This window comes from Megalops cyprinoides, chromosome 2, assembly GCF_013368585.1.
Source record: "Megalops cyprinoides isolate fMegCyp1 chromosome 2, fMegCyp1.pri, whole genome shotgun sequence".
Lineage (NCBI taxonomy): Eukaryota > Metazoa > Chordata > Actinopteri > Elopiformes > Megalopidae > Megalops > Megalops cyprinoides.
In genome coordinates, this window is record NC_050584.1 from 25511075 (window position 1) to 25537007 (window position 25933).

Below are 25933 nucleotides of genomic sequence, written 5' to 3' on the forward strand. Positions count from 1 at the left end.
GCAAATTATTTGCTAACTTTGTTTAGAAATAACAATTACAGCGGATGACACACCAGAGATATGTGCTGCTCCTCCACAGTTTAAATCGAATGTATGGAGGACCTTGGCTTTCATAGTTTAAGTGGTAAAGGGGAGTTGGACATGAGCCATGCTGTATGCAAACTGTGGCACGCTACAGTATTGTGGTAATATGACTAACATACGGGCCCATATTGCTCGACACATCCTGAGTTAGACAAGGCGGCAGAGAAAGCTAAGACAAGGCGGCAGAGAAAGCTAAACCTGTTTCTAGCAGCCAGCAACAAATTCTGGACACAAGTTTGAACAAGATTCCTAGCAGTCCAGATAAAGCAAAGCGCACCACAACGTCAATTGCTCAGTTTATATGCAAAGATCTGAGGCCCTACAGTGTTGTGGAAAATACAGGTTTTTGTAATATGATTTACACCTTAGAGCCAAGGTATGTCGTACCATCAAGATGCTTTTTTTCCAACACAGCCCTACCCAACATCTACAACGAGGTGAAGTCACAAGTTAAGGAATGACTGAGTAAAGCTGAACGAGTTGCTTTGACATGCAATGTGTGGAAAAAAATAATGTTATAAGGAGTAGCCTACATTTAATTACTCGTTCAATTCAGTTGTGCAGCTGTTGAATAAAGCTTTCAAGGTATGACGCTTTAGAGGTATACTCAACTTTTTTTTTTTTTTTACATGGTTCAAGGTTTTAAAATCGTAACAATAAATTTGAAAAAATTGTAATAGCGAATCGGAATTTTTATAGAATCGTGATACTTACAGAATCGCAATACAAATCGAATCGGCACCTAGGTACCGTGATAATATTGCATTGGGCGGTCCCTGGTGATTCCCATCCCTAATACACACACACACACACACACACACACAGTCACATCGTCGCGTGAGCCTGTCACAGATCCACGCCGCCCACCTCGACAGAAGAACAGAATTTTAATTGCAGCCCCGATGCGAAACCAGGGGCTTATTGCCCAATCAACAAACAGTGGGAAAGCTGTGTTCCCGGGCCTCCGCTGGAGAGCGCAGTGGCGCCAGGGTGCGGGCGCATGGGTGCATAGGGCCGCTCCGCAGTATTAAAAAAGCTGCCAAGGTGAGCAGCTGGTAATCAGGGACATAAAAAAGAAGCCCAAAGCCGCGGTCCTCCGAGGTTTCACCCCCCGCCCCCCCCTCAGATCCCAGCACACCAGGCACTGAGTCACACTACCAGGGGCTGTTGGGTCTATGCTGTTTTTTAAATTTTTTTCCCCCTTTCCACAATTTCCAGCTGTACCAGAGGGGACATTATCAGCAGACTGCTAGGAAAAAAATGTTGTTTTTAAATGCGCCCAGGTAGGCACCCACTGGGCCTGAAGGAGGCCCTATCAGCAGCTCTGAATGCCTTATCAGATATGATAGTGCTGTACTTAAAGCCGATGGCCATTTTCTTTCTTTCTTTTTGTTTTTTTTTTTCTTAAACCCCAGGTAGTAATCTGCGCAAACAATAACCTGAAAACAAATAAACCCCCCCCCAGTGACAACTGTACCCCTCAGAGTCGATGTGAGCTAGAGCTGCTAATGAGACCCAGCCTGAAATTCTCATAAGCTAGGAAAATTAACACGGTATGCTGAGGGAATGCCAGCCATTGGGCCATCTGGGGTTTTCAGGGGTTCTTTTCTGTCTTTTTTTAATAGTTTACCCTCCCCCTTGATAATTATTTTGTCAGGTTTTTTTTTCCTCCTCTCTCTCCAGACTCAACACAATGGATGAAGAGTTAATGGATGAGAATGAAAGAGACAATGCTCTTGTATCATGTGCCGTGTGGGTAAAAATCTAATTACACCACTCTTTCCTCATCCTGTCTCATTTTGCCTCCATGAAGTGTTGAAAAGGATCCCTTTCCTGCTGCTTTCGAGAGGCATGATGCTCCCATGTCCTGTTGCACTGCCTTGAACTCTTTAAGTTCCAATTTATCCTGTTTGAGTGTGCCCCCTAAGCCATCACATTTATGTTCCACGTATTATAGCTAAAGGAAGTCAGCAAAGAGCTATCCAATAATCATCATGGTGGTCAAGTGGGATCTTGACCCGTGGATAACCCACAGTTCGTGCTTGATTGCTGTATTGTAATTTTTCTATAAGGCTGTTTCCTTAAAGGCCAATGAAAGGGAAATGTTCACTTATAATCAGCTGTGTTCCTGCTTCAGATCTGAACAAGTTAGAAGGATACTGAGCCTGAACTTAAGACGTCATCCATCAACATGACAAGCAATTAGGAAATGATTATCATATTGTGGAATTTTAGTGCTGAAGACCGTGAAGATACTATCCACTGAGTTATATTCTAAACAGATACATTACTAAATTGATCAAATTCATATCACCATAAAAAATACAGATTAGGCCGTCTGCTTTCATTTTAGACCGTTATTTTGTCCTGTGATGGTACGACATGTAAAGGAAGGCATATAGGGTCATTTTAATTTTCTCAGATTAACTCAGCTTGAAAAACAACATTATCTGAAGCCTTGAAACAGGACACTTCTGAGCTACTCATATTGGGTTGTAGAAAATGTTTGGCTGTATGTTGCTTTCACGGTGCTTCGAGCACACTCAGATGCAGTTAGTTTTACTGTAGGTGCTGAAGGAGTGAAAGGACTGTGTTGCACAATGAATATATAAAAAAGGATACTGGAATATTAACAGGTGCGGTAAAAGTACGCTTTTATATTTCATTAAACCAGTCATGTCAGCCCAGATGTAGTTTGGTCCAGCCAATACTCTTTTACCCAAATAAGCATGATCATGTGATTTAGAATAGCTTTCTATATTATGAAGGGAACAACTCTTCCGCCATCAAATATGCACAGATACCATTAAATAGAATTTCACAACAAGACACTGAAAGGTCTCCGCTTTAGTTTACAAAATTGCACTTTGTAATTCCAACCTTACTATCGGTTGCTAGCCTATAGCTGCTGTGGCTGGAACATACAGAGAGCTCTTTTTAGTGCAAGACCTTACAGGTTATACTGTTCTTTCCCTAATTTACCACCTGCTTAACCCCAATTTTTGGAATTACAGACTATACTAAGCTCCCCTCATCTTGGCACTCCACTCATGCTGGGGAGCTGAAGCAAGGGGAGTGCAATCCTCTGATATACTCATTCATGACAAAAGACTTTTCACACAAGTCGAACAGTGCACTACTGTACATAGCAGGATAGGTGCACCTCTCACTGTTGACGACCTAACAATTTAAGTGCATGACGTGTCACTAAAGGGCGCTGATGAGCAGTGTGACAAGGAGCTCTATCTAACATAAGCCCATGCCACCGCAAAGGAATTCTGTCCCACTGCTGTAGACTCCTGGTCACAGCCAGCTAATGAATGATACGGCCCAGACTGCAATCTGTGATGGTTAATTACGCAAATTGAATGGGGCACATTGTTCCTTATAAAAGGCATCTTTTGAGCAAGAAGAGTGCTTACTTTTTACTCTAATGCCCTTTTAGTAGACTCCCACTTTACATCTTAAACACATCTTAAAGGTTATCAGAAAAACCATTGTTAGAGCAATCAAAGGAGGACCAGTGAAAATGGACAGCAACTTTTGATCTCCACCATCTTCTGCATCATGTCAGGCCCACAACTTCTAGACGCCTTCTTGGGGAACCTGACAGTCAGGCCGGACGCTAATGGCAGGACCTCATCAATCGTCTTGGCGTATTGAAGGAATGTCAAGTGCCAGTGTCACCCAGACAGCGGGAAAGCCTTTGTGATTCCTCCTGACCTTGGTGAATATTTCTAATAATCTCACCAGTGACACTCCAGTAAAAAAAAAAAGAAAGGTCCTCTCTGAGCGTGGTGCACGGGTTGGGCGCCACGCTCTGTTGCCCCCCCCCCCCCCATGTAGTCTGAGCTGACACTGTGTTTTCCTTCCGCTGTACAAATAAAACCCCAATAACCTCAGCTGTGGGGCACACAACCTCCCCGTGATCTCCTGATATAAACGGCATGGACATACGCCAAGAATCCACACAGCCGGCAGGAAGCACAAAACCTACGAGACAGCTAAATCAAACCAGTCTGCCGTGTGTGCCGTGGAATTTTGAGGAACCCAATGCATTTTTATATAGGTGTGTGTGTGTGTGTGTGTGTGTGTGCACTCTGTGAAAAGTGTGTTTTATATTGTGCTATTAACCCTTTCGCACGTAACTTATTTTTAGGCTATGTAGTGCATGTGTTACATTACATGGTTCGTTATGTTTTCATTATTCATCATTCATCATTCTCAAAGTTTTCAGTTAGCATTTGCTATATTTTATTTATTTATTATAGCCTATCACAATGTGTGTGACATTCTTCATAATCGATAACCAACTTTAAGTTGGTGTGCCTTGACGTTCTGATTTTACCTTTGATGTGCATTAGCCCCAAAAAGGTTGAAAACCTCTGGTGTAGAAGACTGCTGGCTGGTTGGTTTTCATGCCAATGATTCTGAGTATTTCTGCATTATAACAAGGTATATACACACTCAATTGTTAACTTCAACCTCAGAGATGTCATTCAGTCTGTTATATGATATGTGTTACATACTCCAACAACATAAGTGAGTTGTATGGCATATATGATGCTGACGAATACCTGCAGTAACTCAATTTTAAAATATTCACTGCTTTCACAACATGGTGACGGTTCCTCGGCAGACGGTGTTCTGATCCCACAGAGATACACATCAGGCTGCAGATACACTCCTACTGTGTATTAATGTTCAGTTTGTTCTTGGAAACAGTTTTCAACAGATATGCTCACATTGTGGAATTTGTCAACTTTCTATCTCTGGTTTGCTCTCGATGCTTTAAGCAGAAGGTAAGCTACAAACTTCATCAACTGAACAGTGGTTTAAAGCTTGACTCCATTGCTTGCTGGTGTTTTTTTGACTTGTGATTGTGGATGCACATTATAGTCTATAACAAGTTATGGTTTTTGATAAGACTTCTGCTTTGAGAGGATTTTGAATTTGTAGTTTTTTGGGAGTAGTCAGAAACCCTGACACTCAATGTTAATGGTTCAGTCTGAGATGAAATTCTACCCAGAACATCGCATTGCATTGCTTTTCATAGGCATACATTGCTCTATAAGTTAAAAACCATATCTTTTTTCCACAGACATTTCAGGTAAATATAAAGTAGAATCCATATAAGATCAAATCTTTTTTTAAAGGAGATTAAAAGACCAACAAGTTTCAAACAAGAGGGTGAGAAAACATGCATACCTTTCCGACATACTGGTAATCGGTTCCGGTGTACTCTTCCAGCAAAAAGAACTGGTTCCACATCCATCCCCGTTTGGAGCGCCTGAGGGCCACTCTGTCGCCCCCCTCCAGTCCCGGAGTCCCCTTTAACAGGTCCCCTGTAGTCCTTTTGAAAAAGGCCTTGGCGTCCCCGTGGTGGGAGAGGTGGGCCCACAGCAGGAGCAGGAGGTAAGTTCTCATTGTATTCAGTGCACTGCAATCCCGGGTTCAGTCTGCCACTCTGTCTCTTTCTTCTGGGTCTTTGGTCAGAGGGATGCGTCCAACCTCATAGCCTTCGGCATGCACATTCAGTCTCCCATTGGCTCCTGGGTCCGGTACCACCTGCAAGAGGTAATCAGGATGTTACTACAGGGATGGGGTCCGTGCACAAATCTCTCTCAGCATTTCTACTTTAAGGACCTGATTGAACGCAACAATTGCAGGTGGTCAAGTAGGCCGGATAGAGAAATACTGTCAGACCACGATTTCCAGCTCAACTAATACCATCCTGTACTCTCAGTCCACACTGAGTGGGAAAAAAATAACAGCAACTGTAGAATGCTTGTCATTTTAAGCCCTCATTCTCAGAGACTTCTCTTTCCGAAGACCAGCTGTGTGTTACCTACTGCGTGAACAGCTATGAACAGGTCCCTCCTGGTATCTCAGCATAGGTAGTTCTCTAATTCTGTGGACGGTAACACCCTGGCAATGTTATAGCCATTCTTCCTTCATCTCAAGAATCAAACTGAACTTGGACACACTGTGTGGAGAAGATGTGCCATATCCCAAGCTGAAGGATTCAAACTTTGTGAGAAAGAAGTGAGAAAGAACAGTTGAAACACTGCAAGACACATGCACATAGTTTTTTTTTTCCACCGTGGACACACACAGCTGAAAGACCACACTGATGTCACACATTTTTTTCAGTCAAAAGTGTATGTTTCAGTGTGTACAGGGACAGCTGAGAGACTCCAGTGTGGGGACGCGGTGTTCGAGCTCGCGCCTCTGTTTCAGTCCTCTCCCCTAGTGCCTCTCTCTTTAGCTCAGTGCTGACCTGCGAGAGCGAGGGAGAAATGGCTCGTACCAGCAACCATCAGCAGTCAGCTCTTCCAGCCTCACCCATCAATCATCCCACCTGTCCGTGGCAACAGCCGAGCCGTGCCCTGGTTACGCCTTATCAAGCAAATTGCAAATGGGAACGTGGGGGAGCCGGGGAGGTGTGTGTGTATGTGTGTGTGTGTGTGTGTGTGTGTGTGTGTGTGTGTGTGTGTGTGTGTGTGTGTGTGTGTGTGTGTTGGGGGGTTCTCTGTACACTGTATTTTGCATGTACTGTGTATGTGTGGGATGGTCTAAAGGACTGGGAGTTTGCTTCCATGAGTCAGTTTGCATGCATCCTTTGCATGTACTGGCACGATAAAAGTGACGATAAGTGTTCACAGAGCCAGACTGTGTGTTAAAGTCTGATAGAGCCTTTCCTCTCTGCTGTTTTCAGTCAAGTGGTCCATCCTTGTCTATTTCACCGTTACGATTATGCTTTTTTCCTCGGCTCTGGAAAGTTCTGTTACATTCCAGTTTATGAATTTCCTTAATTGAAGACGGCGAGGTGCTCGAGGGCTGGGGGGGGGGGGTTATCGATTTTCTGTAGAAATCAGCGGGGTTGAAAATACCACATGCTCTCGGGGGGGAATACCGTGTGGCAGTTTCTAATACCTCCAGTTTTCAACTCAAGGGGCCTGTCCTTTGGATGGATTTTTTTTTTTAATGTCACCGCGGAAGCTAATGTTTCACAGTGTGCAGGTGCCCGGGCTCCCCACGGACCACCAGCCCCCTTGACCGCGTTTGTCATATGCTGGAAGCCATTTTCCTCAGCTCTCTGACCTGATAAGTCTCCTCTCGCCGACTCTTCCAGGAGTAAGTCGACTGAATCTAAAGCTGTTTCTGTTACATCAGATGCCAGGAAGGGTGAGACCACTAGCTGCGCCGGCTACAAAATGTCCGCTCTTTCCTTTCATTTGGGGTTGGCGGACTCAGTGAAGTGTCTCTTTTACTTGCCTCGTGTTGGCTCCACAACAAAGCGACATAATGGAACATGACACCATAATTATAAGCCCCCCACTTAAGAGAAAGTGTTTACAAACCCGACATCACTTGCAATTTTTTTCTTCCCCCCTACATCCACTTCTTCAACATTTAATTGCCTGTGTTTGAAAAAAAAAAATAAAAGTGCTTAAAATTGCCTGTCACACGGTGTTCACTGCCGCCATACACAGCAATATCATCTCTCTATTGTGCGGCCTGCACTGTAAGCAAGATTAATGTGCCTGGTAGTAATCTCTATCTGACCAAGAGCCTGTGTCTAAAAAGGAGTCGTGTGAAATAACAGTTTGAGACAGACCCACCAATTAAACGTATTTATAGTCACTATCGTCAGGGAAATGAACAAGCCGGTACACAGCGAGAGGGCCGGAGTCGGCAGAGACTGCGTCATAAGCTTTTAAGGTGCCCATCAATACATATCGAGCGAAGCGGGGCTAATGAATTTGCCAAAAGCTTATCCTCGAGAGCTCCCAACACCCTCTGATACTGTTTTCAAACAGGTCCCCTCCCGTCCATTCCGACGTCTTCTCTGACATCCCCCGACGATGCCTCCTTTTTTGTCTCTCTTTTCATTTCATTTCTTGTTTTTTTTTTCCCTAACGAGGAGCCGAGCGACACAGTGAGAGCAATCCTTCCACGGCCGCTGTCGAGTCGACAGGTCTCGGCGGCAAGCCTGGAGGAGTCCCCGGGGGGCAATTAAAAGTGAAAAAGGAGAATGTCAGCCACAGGCAAGCGGACAGCGGACAGGTACAAGTCCCCCCCAGCAGTCGTGGGGGGGGGGGGGGGGGGGTGTTAAAGGGCACTAATGAGTGACGGTGTCACAGCAACATGCTGTCTGCACCGTATCCCTTCCACGCCTGGGTTATGGTAATGGGGAAAGTTTATTAAAGAGGATGGGCTATGAGGAAGAGTTACACACCGCCTTTGAGTTGCAACGCCCTCTCTCCCTCATCCCCCCACCTTCCCGCCCCAGGAACATCAATTTAGTAAATCGTTTCTGTTCTGTTTTTTATCAATTACCCGACTTTGGTTTTCCCACTCTTCACACCAAAACAGGGAGCCGCCAAAGATGCCCTTCAACTTCTGTAGCCATCAGGGCCCTGCCATCATAATGTTAAAATAAATAGGGTGTCAGGGGGGCCCATAAATTGTTAATTAGGGCAGAGAGATCGGGGAGCCCCGTGAGGAGGAGGATAACGAACAGGCCCCTCCCCCCTCCTCCGCCCCCCTCCTCGTGGAGGATCGAAAGCAGATAGGGGGAGATGCCAGCCTCTGCCTTCTTTTTCTGTTCCCCTCCCCCAAGGCTCAGTGGCTTGCCAATATGTATCGATCCATCTCTTCAAGGGGGAAGGTCTGTCTAGACTACAGGATTTGAGAGTGTTTTTGAAATAAGTTTTTCTCGCTCCATGCCTGATTTAGGGCGTGCGAGAGCTGCAGCCCTCTGTGATTGCATGAGGGTAGAGGGCTATCAATCCATCTATATCCCTGTCTGTCTATCTATCTCTCTCTCTTTTTATATAACACACTTATATAAACGGTCCATACTATGCACTTACAAAATTCTGCCCTCCAGATGACTGTTGAAAGACACACACACACACACACACACACACACAGTTACTGAAGTTCAATAAATTTGCTGACAATTAAACAGAGCTGTTATGAATTCCAGGAACTGTTTATTTCACCTGAGGCATCACACACCTCTTAGGTGACTCTAAAACGTGTCTGAAAACACCGTTTGTTCTTCCTTCCTGACACGTGAACACTCGGAGGTGCAACAAAACACTCATCTTCTCCCTTGTTCTTCTCTCCTTTATAACTTGAAATGAAACATCCGTTCGACTTGCCGGAACTGTATAGAGCATTTAACTAACAATGCCGCAATGGGGGAACTTCAAAGAATGAACGCCTGCTTTGCACAGTTCCCCTCCAATGCAGAGGAATGGAACTCGGCCTGGCTGTTTACTCTGCTTCTCCAGATAAAGCAGTGTAAGGGCACTCAAGGGTGATTCAATAAATTGGTGACTTCCAGCTTGGCAACAGTGGACGTTTATTGCCCCTGAACTGTGCCACGCAGACAAGCTTTTTTTTTTTTTTTTGACGCAAAGGTCCTCGGCCCTCATAATCCACTTTAAAAAGGTTTACTTCAGCACAATTCCTTTAAAGGTCAATATATGAACATTTGCAAACACAGTACAGCAAACACAGCTTCAGCCAGTCAAGGATACTCTGAGATAAGAAGCCAAAGGTTGTCGTTCGGTTTCATATTCTGCGTGTGTCTGAGTGTGCGTGCATGCGCGCACGCGTGTGTCTGAGTACATTTTTTCCCCTGACAAACAGCAGTCCCTGTGACATGCTGTTTGTGTTGACGCACAGCCAAATCAAAAATCCAAACTGTAATCCAAAGCTAAATATGGTCCTTGAAACAAATAACCCAGCACAGTGTTTGCATCTGGGTGGTCTGTCATCCAACACATCCTAATCTTTAGTTAAGCAAGACACAGACAGAACCTCAGGGCATCATTTTACAAGGTTTACCCATTCTCCCCTCTCTGTAAATAAATAAATAGTTCATAATTTCACATATATCATGTGTGCATACAGGGTTCAAATATAATTTAAAACAATACACTGGGACTATTTATTAGAAAAATCACTCCAAACCAGTTCATGTTGTTGATTATACCAGGAACAAACATATTTTCAAAATGTGTTCTTTTACAGTCAATGTTTCTGCCAGCTGTTCACAATAAAACCTACTTTCATCCACACTGTGTCATTAAGTTGTCAATAAGAACGAGTTAAAATTTGGAACAGACTGAACAAAGCATTCACTTTGTACTGTGGTTCCATAAAACAACGCGACTGTCATCCAAATAGCTTCAACCCTTTCAGAGCTTCCGAAAAACATTGCTTTAATAATATTTTCTTCACAATATGACCTCCAATTATATCATAGCCACTGCGAGGAAAGCTTTCCCACCTTTGCAAGCTATAAACAAGTCGCCCCATCCTCTGAAATGGAGGGTCCAGAGTCAAGTGGACTCCTGCTATTACCCAGCCCTGCTGACCAAACCACTAAGCAAAGATTGCAATTCATTTCAAATGAATGCCCCTCTTTTCCCCTTTCCATCTCTGAAATTGAGTCTTGTATTACTATCATTTAGTTGATAAGAAGATAAGGCAACGTGTTTAGCTTACAGGATACATATACTAGCTTTACTCAGCCGGCTGTATTTACTGAAGTAATTCATGTTAACCGCCAACATGCACCGTAGTGCCCCACCCATGATTTGAAAGTACAACCTGCTGATTACAAGTCCAGCCCCTGTAAGCACTGTTTACTGATGTGGGAGTCGATTCATGTCATTAATTCCCCCAACCACCAACTCCACCCCCTTGCCCCCTTAAACCAAAAAGAAAGGAGGGAGAAAACAAATCTGCAAAGTGAAGAACCTTCAATCCCCCATCTAATCGCATGTTGGGTTATTCTTTGCTGTATAACAGAGGCTGCTGAAAAGTTGGGTGACCATAGCGGTGTGTGTGGTCTCTCCGGGTGCGAGACGTAGCGTGGCAGAGCTAAAACCCTCTTTTCCTTTGCGAGTCATTATCCGCCAGTGCAAGTTCCCCCCACAGCAATGAGTGAGGGTTAATCTTCACGGAAGAGGCTAATGGGTTCAGATTTGACTCTTCCTGAATGGAAAACAGCCATTTGCTCCACTACAATTAATGGAGGGAGCATTGTTGGAAACAGATGGGACCTCTGAATTACGTAATCCGGACGGGGAGATGACGGTGGGGTGCTTCATAATCCCACTATTGCCACTCTGGATCTTCACCCTATTTTGTTTTTTCCACCCCACTCGCTGCTCTACGGAAGCTACCCCCAGGCCCTTCTCTGACAAGTTCCACCCCACAGTTACCCTTTTACATGCACACTTTATCCGTCTGTCTAATTGGAGCTTGAAATTACTGTATGACCAAATGAGGTTTTTTTAGGTCAAAAGATTAGACGGTATTTCCTAAAAGAACCCCAGGGGAACATGTTTTGTTGGGGTCTACCCAAGCATACAGCCGAGTCAATGGCTATAATCATGCATGACATTTAGAAAGCCCAACCAATAACAGGGCTGAAAAAATTTACAAAATAATATGAATGAAATTGGGTGTAGAGATACATATTACTTTATTGAGAATCAATAGCGGTGTAGTGGATTGGTGGGGGGGGGGGGGGGGGGCGGGTTTTAACGACTTGGGATGATGACCAAAAAGTCACAGGCTCAGTTCCCAGGCTGGGCCCAGCCACAGGACCCCTGAGCTGGAGGTCTGACCTGAATCTTCTTCCCCGTGTTTTCAGCTGTGTAAACGGACAGTATGGAAAAGGAAATGCAAGCTATAGAAGCCGCACTGAGAAAGGGCGTCTGCTATCCAGGCAGATAACAACAGTCACAGCACTAAGAGCCGTCGCACATGTGGCTGCTGTTTGAACAGCCCCTGGTCACCGTAAAGCCAACAGACTGTATTCGTCCCCTTAAAACAGTGGTTTTTGTCTCCCTGCCTCCATAAAAGTAGGGTGACTCCGGGGGCGTCCAGTTAACCAGTCCTGTCACACCTACGTGTGAGCATTTTTTGGGAGTCTGGCTTCTCTCCCCATGCATTCTAGCCTGCGGGAGAATTCCGCATACCCTGTCCCGCTGGCGGCCCGGACGGAGGCGCGCTTAAGAGCTTTACGGCCTCTGGGTAAAGGATCTCCACAGGACTCTTCAGAGCCAGCCACTTCCTCTCTGGCCATTGTGCTGGCACTTTTGGTATGCGTGCCCACATTGCTATGCTAATGCACTCATGTCAGGCAACTCAGGGCTCCAGCAGGGCCACCGCTGTGCTGCCTGAATTGCCGGCTTTTACCCGTCTTTCAGAGGGGGTTTGAGAAACTGTTGTGCAACCGTCTGTGTTGGAGATTTGGAGTGGGATATAAAACAGACTAATGTATTAAAAAGTAGCGTCATGCCATTTTTTTCAAACATGTCTTTAAAACATTTTTAATAGTTTTGTTGTTAGCTTTCTTTTCCTTTTTTTAACTAAAGGAGACAGCATTGTTCTGATGAGACCAAAGTCCTAACTGACTGTGGTCATGAATGCTCCCATGGCACTAATTGAAAAGAGGAGGGTTCCTTGCTGCCCTGACAAACTCTGATCAAACTAGATTGGTCATATAAGTCTCTATAGCCATCTAATCGGTCCCAGGCTGACTTAACTAAATAAACTCCCTCACTCTCCAGCTCACTTGATGTGTGGTGGGTGTTCTGATGTAAAGTGTGTTTTACACATTTGCGGTGGTCAATGTGACTGACTCCCTTCACCATATAGCACTCAGAAATCCATGAAATTTAATAATCATTATGACTATTATTATTTTTCTTGGTGCTATTGTTGTTGAACACTGCTAAGCTCAATCCCACCTTCATTCTTGCAATTACTACAGATCGTATTACAGTGATGTAATCACTTTATCTGGCACAGTCATTATGATCTGCAGAAAAAAATACATGCCAGTGTTAAAATTTGTATCACATAATAAAGAATGAGAAATTAGGTTTCATTGGATTTTCTCACTGGGAAGGTTATTTAAAGTGGTGAGCAATAGCTGCACACTGAATTATTTAGACTGAGGTGTTTTACTGTGTAACAAACTTATTAGGATTATTAGGAGCAGCTTTGAGGCAATGTTTGATGCTAGGAGCAGGTGAAGCGCTCTGTGTCATTTGCAGTCATGTAAAATATGGTTTGTAATGCTTAGAGGTCGTTTACTCCATTTTTTGTAATGCATTGAGGTAATTATTCTGAGTCTGGCATTTGTGTACCTGAGTAATTGTCTCTCTTACATGAGTGCTAGTTTTTCGAAAAAGGCCGCACTGATTCAATATACAAAGGTCAAACTCAATGTTCCACACTGAAATCAGAGCAGTTCTTGTTTTCTTCCATTTGTTTTCTTGTCTGCCTGGTGACCTGCTCTAAACAATTACAACAGGAAAAAACCTTTTGTGAAACCACATTTCTACAGAGGCACCTATTGATGGTAACAGCAGGTCAGCAATAAAACTGCAAACTCAATTGTCACACAACACTAAATAATTCATGGTCCTAAAACAAAGGCATTACAAATCTAGAATATCAGCCTAATAAAATGCCTGAAAAGGAAATGTGTTTTTTTTTTCCCAGACAAGAGTAATGCTTTTTTCCTGGAAGGTCACCATAAAACAATCTAGAAAGTAGGGAGAAAAAAACACCCGTTTTAAAATACTACTGCAGCAACCACACCATGCAGAGAGACAGCCATCCCCACCGTTCCACACATACACAGATCAGCTCAAACTGACCAACCTTCCCATGTTATATAGAGTCAGAAAATAGACATTTAGCCAAAAAGGAACATGTATTGTATTGTATATTGTATTACTGATAATTTTTTTTGCTTGGCTACAAAATAGAAAGACATGTTGGCACCTACATCTAAACCGCCAGTCCACCAAACACACAGATCCTTTGTTTTGATTCCACTTGGAATTGGGGATATCCAAAGACAATTACTTTGAAGAGGGAAGCCACCCCGCCGTTGATTCTTACCATTAGATTTCACTCTCCATTTTTTTTCCCTTTCCCCACTCCTGAACGGCACAATTTGTTCTGAGACGTAGTGCGGGCATGAACCCGTTTGACCTTTCCATGGTCTCATCATTATCCTGCTCAGAAGGTAGGTATTCCTGAGTAAAACGAGTGTGGAAAGGTGCTGAAGCTCTGTTCAGATGAATATTACTCCCTGTTCCCGAAGCGTGCGTGCCGAGTGCTGAAATTAAAATTAGAACCTGAGAGCCTGGTCTGCTTGCTCAACCGGAACTATATAAGACCCAGGGCTATGACCTCTGTGTTACTGGAATGTCAAAAAAGGCTGCTCACGCTGCACACACTCACATACACACACACACATATGCGCAATCACACGCACAAATGTATGTTCAGACACAAACACTCAAGTGTGCAAATTTACACGTACACAGTCACGCATGTTCACACACAAATAGGCAACACATCCACACATACATGTATACACACACACTCACATACACACACACACGTGCATATGCATGCACACACTCACATGCACTCACACATAAATACACAAAAAGTCATGTCCCCACATACACACACAAGTACACACACACACGCACACACACACACACGCACACACACACGCACACACACACACACACACACGCATACACACACACACACACACACACACACACACACACACACACACACACACACACACACACACAGACTCACATTCAGATGCTCAGCAAACTCTACAGCCTCCACTGCAGTTCAGCATTACTGTCCGTCCTCAGGGGGGTAAGGAAGCTTAACAACAGCATCAGTCAGAGAGAGAGCGTGTGGCCGCTCAGACGCAAGATACGCTTACACATGTAGCTTAAGAAAACATTCCTTTACAGACGGCCATCAATTTGCATCGCCTCAGTCTCAAAGCACATTAGATGCAATGCTGGCTTCATGCGAATAAAATGCCGTCTGGGGACCTCTCTCTGCATCTATCTCCATTATGTGTCTGCTTAGCAGACGTCCCTGTCGGGGGGGACTCCCCAAACACGCATGCACACTCACGTGCTACACTCTACCTGTCTGCTGTCACACAGGCATCCCATAATGCTCTAGCATAGCACAACCTCCCCGACGCCGGGGTCAAAGCCACAGACCTCCCAGACAGTGGCATTTCTGGCACCTCAGCCCAAAACACAGCCCTGGTAATGCCCCAGGGGTGGGCAGGGTGCAGCATGCCGCAAGTTAAACAGCTGGATGTAATATATATAAGTAATACTATATATATATATATATATATATATATATATATATATATATATATATATATATATATATATATGTAATACAATACAAAGCTAAGGGCTCCCTCCAAGCGAGAAATGGCTCGTTCGTGAACCGTCCAACCAATAACAGGAAAATGTAGGACAGCACTGTATCTTTCATTATCCACTGCCCTTTTTTTCCCTTATTTGAGGTCAACTGATATTGAGTGCCTTTTCTTTTTTTTAAAAAATCCTAGATTGGAACCCGCTGCATTAAAAAAAGTAATACCTCACTTTATAGCAAAGGTGACCACGGCCCCCTTCACCGGCGGCCCTTATTGCAATCGATTTTGCAAGGAAATGGAAAACTTCAACACGGTTTCCGAGCCAAGCGCCTCCACTCCAAACTGCCCAGGACCTCTCTTATTCTTTTCTATTTTTTTTTTTTTTGGAGATTGCTTCTAATCCGCGACTGACCACTCTATTCTTTAATTTCGGCGAATCTATCTTGGGGAGGACAGCTGAGAGGGCTTTGGCCTCCGCTGCCGTCCTAAATCGCGGACTTGCCCTTTACACCGCTTGCATACAATCAATAGCACCCCCACTGAACCCACTCAACCCTCCACCCCCCCCCGAACCCCACCCGTCTGCCGCACTAGAAAAGCTGGCATGGTTCCCTCCTCATTCTCCACTGGAGCAGGCCTGGCTCCAGCAGCAGGGCTGGCGGTGTGATTACAATTATAAGCTCTGTTTACTAATGCCACCGCTCTCCATTCCACTTTATTAGGCCGCCCGGCTCCTTCCCCGTTACCCTATAAGGGGAACGAGCCGCAGATTAAAGGAAACCACTCCTCTGATTTACGCTTTCTTTACTCCTGCGGACGGCTGCTTGTCACAAACGATGATGCAGGTCTATGGACCGAGTCTTCCCTGCATGACAACGCCAGGAATGTCCATGAGATAAAAATGCCCATCTCCCCTATGCCTCCATGTTTCATATTCAGAGCTCACTGGGAATGGTGGTGTAGCATAGTGGTAAGGAACAGGGCTGGTAACCAAAGGGCTGCTGGTTCAGTTCCCTGCTGAGGCACTGCTGCTGTACCCTTAAGCACCCTGCAAGCTACTTTACCCTCAATGGCCTCAGTAAATATCCAGCTGTATAAATGCATAACATGAGAAAATTATAACCTATGTAAGTCGCTCTGGAAAAAAGCGTCTGCTAAATGGCAATAATATGATATAATAATGTACTTTCCTCTGCTTTAAAGCACAAAAAAGTGGGGCACACTACTTTAATATCAGATACCAATATATAGGATATAGGATATATATATAGGAACTCTGTTGATGATGGGATATCCATATCCATAAATTTGGTCTTGCATCAAACAATCATTTCAGCAAATATACAAACTAAAAATCAGATACCAATTTAATGACACTCTAGTTGTGAGAATTCTCTAGTTGTGAAATGGGTGTTTATGCTTCTCTGGGACTTCTCACTCCCTCTTTAAACCTGGTGATTTCAGTGTTATAACGTCTTGGTGATAGTTATTGGTTGACCTGTGGAGACCTTTGCTCTCACTGCCGAGAGCCACAGTGTCTGCTTGTGCTTCTCTTGCAGAGAGTGTATCTCTGCGACTCAGCTACTTAAGCTCTGACTGCAAACCCAAAGCCGCGGAAGGCTAATCACTTGGCAGCATCTCTCAACAAGATGCCTGGTGTGTCAAACAAGTGTCAGAAAGCATGGGCCAGCGTTCGCCAGGACAGGCTAGGGTAATTAACACAGGTGAGTAACTGGCTGCACGAGTGGGTGAAACGCGTGAGGAACGACATTGAAACGACCTTGAGGAGGGCAGGTGTGCAGACCGGGCTGCGTGTGTGTGTGTGTGTGTGTGTGTGTGTGTGTGTGTGTGTGTGTGTGTGTGTGTGTGTGCGCGTGCACTGGGAGGGAACCAAGGGTGGTTTACAAACAAAGGGCCTTGAGGAGGTGCTGGTTTATTGGTCTGCCCTGCAGCATGCGCCTGCCTAAAGGCCCTAGGATGCCCAATGCCAATCCGAAAAAGAGCCGCACGCTTGCAAAGTCACCGGATGAAGGACCCGGTGTCTGGATTTCCACAGGCCCCCTAGAAAGAGTGTCTTATAACAATGCACCGTGCTATTTGGCCGGGGCCGGTCTGACATTTATCTTTAAAAGCCGTCAGACGGTTGACTTGAGAGTTGATCAATGCCTTAATGCTGTGGACGACAAGGAATGAATGCAAACTATAACCTGTCTGCCGCTCCTGCTCCTCTCCAGGCATGAGTGGAGGCTGTGGACAGCAGGGGGCACTTGGTTCACCCAGGTGCTTCTGCTCAGATGAGCTCCGCCCTCTGCTTCCCTCCTCCAGATGCAAACCTGACTCCAGAGGCCCTTTTTCCTGGGGCATGTGGCTCTCAGCCCTCAGGATGCAGGATGACACTTAATTAAATCAGATTGTTAAGTATCTGAGATGACAAACAGCCTGTAGACATAACAGCCCTCCTGGACCTGGTCTGAGAAGACCTGTTATTGACAATGCATTTAATCTATAACTATACACCAAAATCAAAGGCAATACTAGAAAAATCTATAACAAAAATCTAGAAAATAGATCTATCTATCTATCCATTTTCCAATCTTTCCTTTTATGTTTATCTATTTATGTATCTGCCTATCTGTCTATCAACCTCTGAGAATTACTCCCAAAAGACAAACCTGTTCTGACAGTCTGTCTATCTATCTATTTTCCAGTCTTTCTGTTTGTCTGTCTGTCAGTCTATCTATCTATCTATTTATCTACCCATATGTCTATCTATCTATCTACCTATCTGTCTATCAACCTCCGAGAATTACTCCCAACAGACAAGCCTGTTCTGACAGGCCATGCATCCTCGGTTTTAACAAGTTCCTAAAAGTCACCTCACGAAGCATCTCCTCCATTAAATCAAAACCTCAATTAATGTTTTCCACGGCTTCCACTTCAGATATGTCGGAAGTGACTTTGAGGCAGTGTGTTCTGACATTAAGGTGCCAGACACCGCTGACAAGTCGGCTTCCTTTCCATTTGATCGGCAACCCAGTCAAAAAGTAATTGGAACCTTCTCGCGGCGCGCTTCAAACTCGCATGTCAGGAGAAAGTGTGACACGACACAATGTACACCTGTTTCGGGTTCTGAGCATGTGACCTTTACATCGCAGTGCAGGATCTAACAGCCATGCAGGGGCCCCAAAAGAGAAGACCACATTATTACCAGCGTGTGGCCAATCCTGCCACTGACAGCTGCTGTTATTCTCTATGTTCTCATAACTCAGAGCGCTGAACATTGCACAGCATCCCTGCTATATGCCTATAATCTTACTTTCTCTGTTTTTTAATGAGAAAAAAAAATCAAGATTGTCTTTCATTTTACCACTTCATTTAGTATATATACTGTATGTAGATGATCTGCGTGCCTATCATATATATATATATATATATATATATATATATATGTGTGTGTGTGTGTGTGTGTGTGTGTGTGTGTGTACGCAAATATATATAGACATATAGACACACACACACACACACACACACTGTGTTAGTACCATTAGTACCAATTCATGTCAGTGGCATATTTCATAAAATGACTCCAAAAATGCGGGCCAAAGCATTTACCATTCTGTTTCAGGTTTGTGTTTTTACTTCAGTGCCGAGCAGATCTTCCAATTCATGTTTCATTTCTGTCCAAAAAGTACAGTCAAGCCTTAAGCGTAACGCTGTAAGACAGTCAGACCTGGACGGGAGCAGGCGGGAGCATGTTCACTACCTTGTTCATTAGGAGGCCAAACAGGAACAGGAGCGGCAAGGAAACATGTGCCATCTCCCATAAGCCCATCTAGCCGGCTGCCCCGCCTCAGACGGATTTAATATGTCTCACTGAAAAAAGCGAGGCAGTCTGAATCGGCAGTCTGAATCCCTCTCTCTCTCTTTCTTTCACTTGGAGAGAGGGAGGGACAGGCTGAGGGAGAGAAAGGAGCAGGAATGAGAAGATGAAAGTGGGATGATCAGGCACAGGGAGATGAAGAGGTTGCAAGAAGAAAAGAGAGATGGAGAGAGAATTGGAAGGAACCACAGAGAGAGCAGGGGGTGAATGGGAGAGAAAAATGCATAGAGAGGGGGGGGGGATAGAGTGGAACAATAAGAGAGAAAGAAACATAAAGAGGGCAACAATGAGAGAGATGGATGGAGAAAGATAAACAGAAAAAGAGAAAGTGAGAGAGAGAGATGGGAAGAAATAGAGTGGAACAACAGGAGAGAGAGCAAAAGAAGGAGAGAGAGAGTTAGTGAGAGAGAGAGAGAGCAGTTCCAGAAAAGGAGCAGGTGTGTCTTCATTCCTCTGTTGAAAACTGCTTGAAAACTGCTTGAAAACTGAAAACCGAACGTAGCGACCTGAGACCCGGGTCCGAGAGTCGGCAGCATCAACCACCACACTCCCCCCGGCCCCAGGCGCCAGGCAATGACCTTGCGCGTCAAACGTTGAAAACATCGAAACATTGTACGTCGAGTGGGACTGCTTGGGCTATTAATTCTGAAGCCTGCCTAACAGATGCCACCCCCCACCCCCCCACACCCACCAACTGCCTGCTCTCCTGGAGGTTCTAGGGGAGCCATCATCCACCATCAGACTCACAGCAGTCCCCAGGAGATGACAGTTTTTCTGCTGATGGAGTAACCACAGCGACAAGGCATTGTCGTTACCACCTCATCCTGCTGTGGCCCCGCCCCCTCCCACGGACAACAAGCCCCGGCTCCACACGCCCTGATCACCCTGTTTTCTCCCATCGTCCTTCTCATTCGGTCGCAACCTGCAGTATCTCTCCTCCCTGCTTATTAAAACCGTGCCATCCTGTGACCTTCAGAGGTCTTCCTTAACGCACCCTGTCCAGTCCCTGTGGAGAATTAAACCCCGAGAGGAGTCCTTGTGCTGTGAGGGCTCCAGAGAGACTGTCACCCTTGAGACAAGAGCTCTGCTCATTTTTATTTCGACTCCGTTTACTATCACTTTTGTTTATTTGCCAGACTGACTAATCCAGGCAGAACATTCATCTTTTACTTACAAGATCAGATTCTCCTGCCAGGAGACTACCTTGTATTAAATTGTATTGTATCATATTGTTTCGTATAATATCATCTGTTATTGCATCGTATAGCACCATATAGTAATGTGCTGTATTGCATTGTGTTGTATCATGTACCACCACAGAGCATAAGACCATCATGTTTCTTAGTTGCATCAGATGACATTGTGGTTACATCACAACTGATGGTATGTGTGAAGCTAACGCAAATAAGAGGTCGGAACCCAGTCTATAGTTAGGTTGGCCACATTTCCGCTTGGTCTTGTGAGTGACTGAAGGAGCCTGTCAAATTATGCTAAATTGTGTTGAGAGACTGACATCATAATATCTGGGTGGCAAGGGGGAGGGGGTATGCAAATGAACCTGCCACATTCTGGTTGATAGTGGCAGTGGGAAAAAGAGTCACCTTAAAACACATTAGAACAGTTCCATCGCGCAAAGAGAAAACCTTCCAGTGCACCCTAATCTTTCCTTCAGCAATTTGATGATTGCTGAGGCCGTGAAGCGGAGCCATGGAAGGAAGAAAAAAAAATGTTGGCAGACAGTGTTATTTATCATTTAGCGGTAATTTATCCACACCAAACCAGTGACGGGACTGGATGCCACCCAGAACTGCTGATCGCACCGCCCGCCATTCCTTATGTTCACGTTCCACCCGCTCTACTGTTACAAAGCGCTGTCCTCAAACAAACCTTCAGCCACGAGGTCTAGCTTACCCTCTGAAAATGACTTAATTACGCAGCTGGCATTGTAAGGGAACCATGGTATCCCTCTCCAGAACAATACACCAGACATGCTAATTGTTTTACGAGTGCCTTTTCTTCATGTAATTGCGTTCTCCTCTTCATGAACCAGAGGAATAATTATCTATTGTTTAATCAGGTGTTAGTGATCTCCTTCTCCAGTGGGCTAGGCTGCCCACGAGACAGAAGGAGCCTGTCTGGTTTTTAAACAGACGCTGCTGAAACATGACGCTCGTTTGGCCCAAACTCCCGAACCAAACCTTTACTTTTCTCAAAGTGAGCCCCTAATCCTCATATACAGTTACTTGAATATGTACATCTAGCTCCATCTCAACTCCCTCAGCCATTACGGTGAAACAGAGAGCAACACTCAGCTGTTCCATCTGTTTAAATAAAAAATAAATAAATACTACATTGTTCTGATTAATATCACCTGCTTATCTAAATGCTTGTTCCGTAAAAGTCCTCATGACAAACTGGAAATCGCAAGTATATATATATGTATATATATATATATGTATATATATATATATACATATACATATATATATACTTGCGATACTTGCATATCCATATCCATAAATTTGGTCTTGCATCAAACAATCATTTCAGCAAATATACAAACTAAAAACTATAAAACTGGACATTGAAGATGTACAAGGACAGACATTCATCTATTCTAAGACATATGCTTACAGAGGCAGGTCTTGAGAATAACCCTAGGCCATGCATGAACTGTCCAAATCTGTTACATCCACTAGGGGGCACAATTCCATTACTGCCTTCTTCAGAGATTTGAGAAAAGACAACCTTCATTGATTAATTGTTAACACATTTTACAATACACTGCACAACAGTACTGCTGTTTAGCAGATGCTTTTACCCAGAGTGACTTACATAGTGGCAATTTACTTTTACAACTTTTAAAACGGTTTTAAAGCATTAGCAAATGATCACTTTCTGTACATTTCAACAGGCAAATCACAAGTAATTAAGCAACTGATTCAAGGAAGTACACAATATGATGAATATACAGAAGCATAATCTGTTCAAATTTGCATCATAGTATAGCAATCACACCCCCAAACTGATGGCATGAGCAGTGATCAGAGCTTCACTTTACAGACTGAAATCTGGATATGGGCTTATTCTTGTTTGAAACATTAATATACACAAACAACATTTACTGAATTCTTAATATTCACATCCATCATTGTCTGAAATTTTTATGAACTTCTCATCATATACACAGCCATGACACAGAGAGAAAGAGATTATCTAAATAATAACTTCACAGAGCCATTTAGATGTTGTAGGACAGTATTCTTGTGAGTTGTAATAATCAGTTCTGTTATTTAATATAAGTAGATCCATGGAAATAATCTTGTCCATCTGGAATAAAAATCATGTGGGTTTAGGCTTGCTAAAGTCAGAGAGGGCATAGGATAAATCCAAACTGTCTCCCCTGGTGATTTTCCAAATACAAGGCAGTGTTATATTTATTTATTTATTTATTTATTTATTTATTACAGGACAGTCTGTATTACCTACATGTTCTTTAAGATCAAAAATGCTTTAAAACTCCATCCTGCAGTGGCTGGATTAGTTGGGCCAGACTAAATGAAAGTTGGAATTGGCCATGCTAAAGCTTCTATGAGTTTTGTGAGTATCTGAAAACACTCTCTACTAATACACTCAACTAAAATCACTTTGTCAGGCTCGCCCACCATGTATAGCATATTAACGCAAATCATCTGTCAAAAAGATTATTTTTTAAAACCCCAAAATCTCTACCCATCTGTCTGAGGGAGAACATACAGTTGTAAGAATCAAAAGATGTTGGCTTTAAGCCTCTTCCTTTCATAAATTCGAAGTGGAACTGAGACCAATTTCGCAATGTGGTATTTCCACGCATGCACTTATTAATCTTTTAATGAATGACACATACTGCAGAAGGCCTGTGTGTTTCGCATTGAGATCAATTGGTGAATCGAGGTTTTAAATACAGAAACACGTACACACACACGCGCGCGCGCGCGCACACACACACACACACTCAAACTTATCTATTTCCAGTACTTCTAAATATTTAACACCTGTCATATTCTCTGTATGCCTTTGATCCGGCGCACGTTTTTTTTATGTTCCGTCTGCCCTCCCCACTCGCTCCGAGAATCAGAAGTTTCCACCTCTTTCATCTTTCAGCATCAAACCACTCTATATGCACTGACGGCATAAAATCCAGTGAATGGTATGTAACACACAGTAGGCTAACTCTTTCTGTTCTGCTTTTTTATTCAAAAATTCTATTACTATTAGTCAAACTGAGAACTTGAACACGAAAGAGGTTACCTTTATCTATAATGCTGATACATAACGGCTACTTCAAGACCAACTCTTTTTCTCTATTTACAGATTGGTCTCCGTTGAACAGGAGGGCGTATTACGATGTTAACTTTTGCTGTTCAACGTGTGCAAAACGAACTCCTTATTCCAAACTGAATTTTGGAATGACTTCAACCGATTCTCCATTCTCTAATCTCATTTTCTCGACATCTAATTTGCGTTTCTATGTACGTCACCACGCGCCCTTATCTACAGTAAGCGAATCACGTGGTTCAGGTGATTGATTACTGTTGAGAGGACAACAAGCATATGACATGATTCTTATGCATGGACCCATTGTTTTTTTGCCATAAAAGCAGACGTGCGATTTTGTTTTACGTCACTTTTAAGTGTACTGGAACTGAAACACTCAACTTCACCGCACTGCAAGTCTGCAGACTTTGGCTTGTGGCTACATATAGAAGCGTACACTGAAAAAAACGGAATGGATCTGAGCTAAATAATAGCTTTCTGCGATCTTCAGCCGCACCATACAGTGGTACCCTAAGTGAAAGATGGATTACAAAGCACTGCACTTCAAGTGTGGCTCCAAGGATTCAGTATCTACATGGGTACTTGCTTGAGCCCACTGAGTGCACTTTTTTTTAAGTCACTGTGAATAAAAGCCTCTGTCACATGAATACATGTAAATGTAAATGTAAGAGGGAGGCTGTTTAGAATCTCTCATAAAATGCAAATGGATTTTTTTTTCCCCCGCTGGGCCACAAAGGGTTGAATTGACCATTGATATGAATTTTAGTATGGTGGCGACAACTGGTGGCTTGTCCCTTTGCCATGTCCGGTAGTGAACCTCTGACCTGTACCTCTGTTACGGCACCTTTTCTGATCTTAGTTTTGAAACTAAAGCACAAATACACAGAGCATCATTTGCATATATCCATAACTTCAAAAATATGTGCGTGCATGCCTGTGTGTGTATGTGTGTGCGCGCCTTTCTACGGCGTTCAAGGCCGGGGAAACCGCATCACGGCTGAGGATTTGTAAACCGACATCACTTGTCCCACTGCACATCTATGCTCACAAGCGAAGCAAATAATAATAACAATAAATACTCCCATTATCATCTATATGAAAGGGCCCCGAGTTGTCATATTGCCAAATGGTCATCCGTGCGGTAGATACAATGTTTTAACAATAAGCAAAGCAAAAGTCTCATCATAATAAAGATGACAAAGTTTCAATAAACAGAGTAAAATCAAATTGCGGTAGACCAAGAACACTTTGGGAAAGAATGGCTTCATTTCTCTGATGTCAAACAATTAATGTTATGCCAACTATTATCAGTGCGCACAACCCCTCTGCTTTTTGATTATTTCAACGCAAAATTCTAACATCACAGTTCGCTCTTTGCATATAAATGCTGCTCTTTGCTGCAAGTCCAAATAAATGCACAGAATGATTTCACCAGCTCACAGCAAATTTGGTATTCGAGGTTGTAAGTGTATGGAATAGGCTTGATAGGCTAGACGTTTTTTTAAATATACATATATGAAAGGTAGAACTGACACCCACTTCAATATTGCACACTAGCAAGCTTCATTCCATACAACCTAGATGGAAATCCTTCGACTGAAAGTTAACTACACCTGCTTATTAAGTTGCCCGAGAAAGGGAATATAGACACAAGTAGTCACAATTAAAAACAAACATTAACTTCTAAACTTCTGGGCGGTTTCACGGAAAACTAATACAAATAGTTTAAGTGAGTCTAAACTTAAGTGGTAAACTAGATGTACGTAATTATCACCATCTACGTGTATATAAATTCAAAAAGGCATTCCGTGAATGTATGCATACGGTATTTAAGTAACCATAGACACGTTACGGACACTGTATGCCGTTATCTGCTAAACATTTGCTGCTATTTGTCCGTCATATTCCATGGTAATGTCTTCGTAATTGAACCGAAAGTGAAATAACAGCTAAAAATGAAATCACACTCACCTAATAATCGAGGCAGCTGGAAATCCGATTTAAAGCAAAGCGGTGTTAAGTGATGTGATGCTTATCCGTTCACTGCAGCAGTATCACTGTGGCTTGCGATCCGCTCCCCAGCTGCGTCTCTCTCTCTCTCCCTCTCTCTCTTTCACCGGCTGCATCACTCCTAGGCAGGAACGCGGTGAAGCAGAGGGGACGCCGCTTCTGATTGGCTGCCACTCATGGGTCCGCGATAAAGGGAAGGGAAAATCGAAAGGCCAAAAAAACGAAAAACTAGCGAGAATCAGCACACACACCGGCGATGGAGGTGTCGGCGATGGCGATGACGAAAATCAAAGGCAGAAGATGCTTTAACACTGGTTATACCTGCATATAAGTTTTATCGAAATTTCACGGTGGGGGTCATTTCAGAGGGA

The 25933-nt window shown here is 43.7% G+C and overlaps 1 protein-coding gene across 1 annotated transcript in view; it reads right to left on the reverse strand.

The window, feature by feature from the left end:
- The window catches only part of LOC118772468 (cadherin-10-like), a 50372-nt gene extending 24735 nt beyond the window's left edge, over positions 1 to 25637 (reverse strand). The window contains exons 1-2 of the mRNA XM_036520831.1: positions 25524 to 25637; positions 5293 to 5652 (exon numbers count right to left, since the gene is read on the reverse strand). Coding sequence (XP_036376724.1) covers positions 5293 to 5511 — 219 coding nt within the window. The 5' untranslated portion in view covers positions 5512 to 5652; positions 25524 to 25637. The remainder of the gene's footprint in view (positions 1 to 5292; positions 5653 to 25523) is intronic.
- Positions 25638 to 25933: the final 296 nt, after the last annotated feature.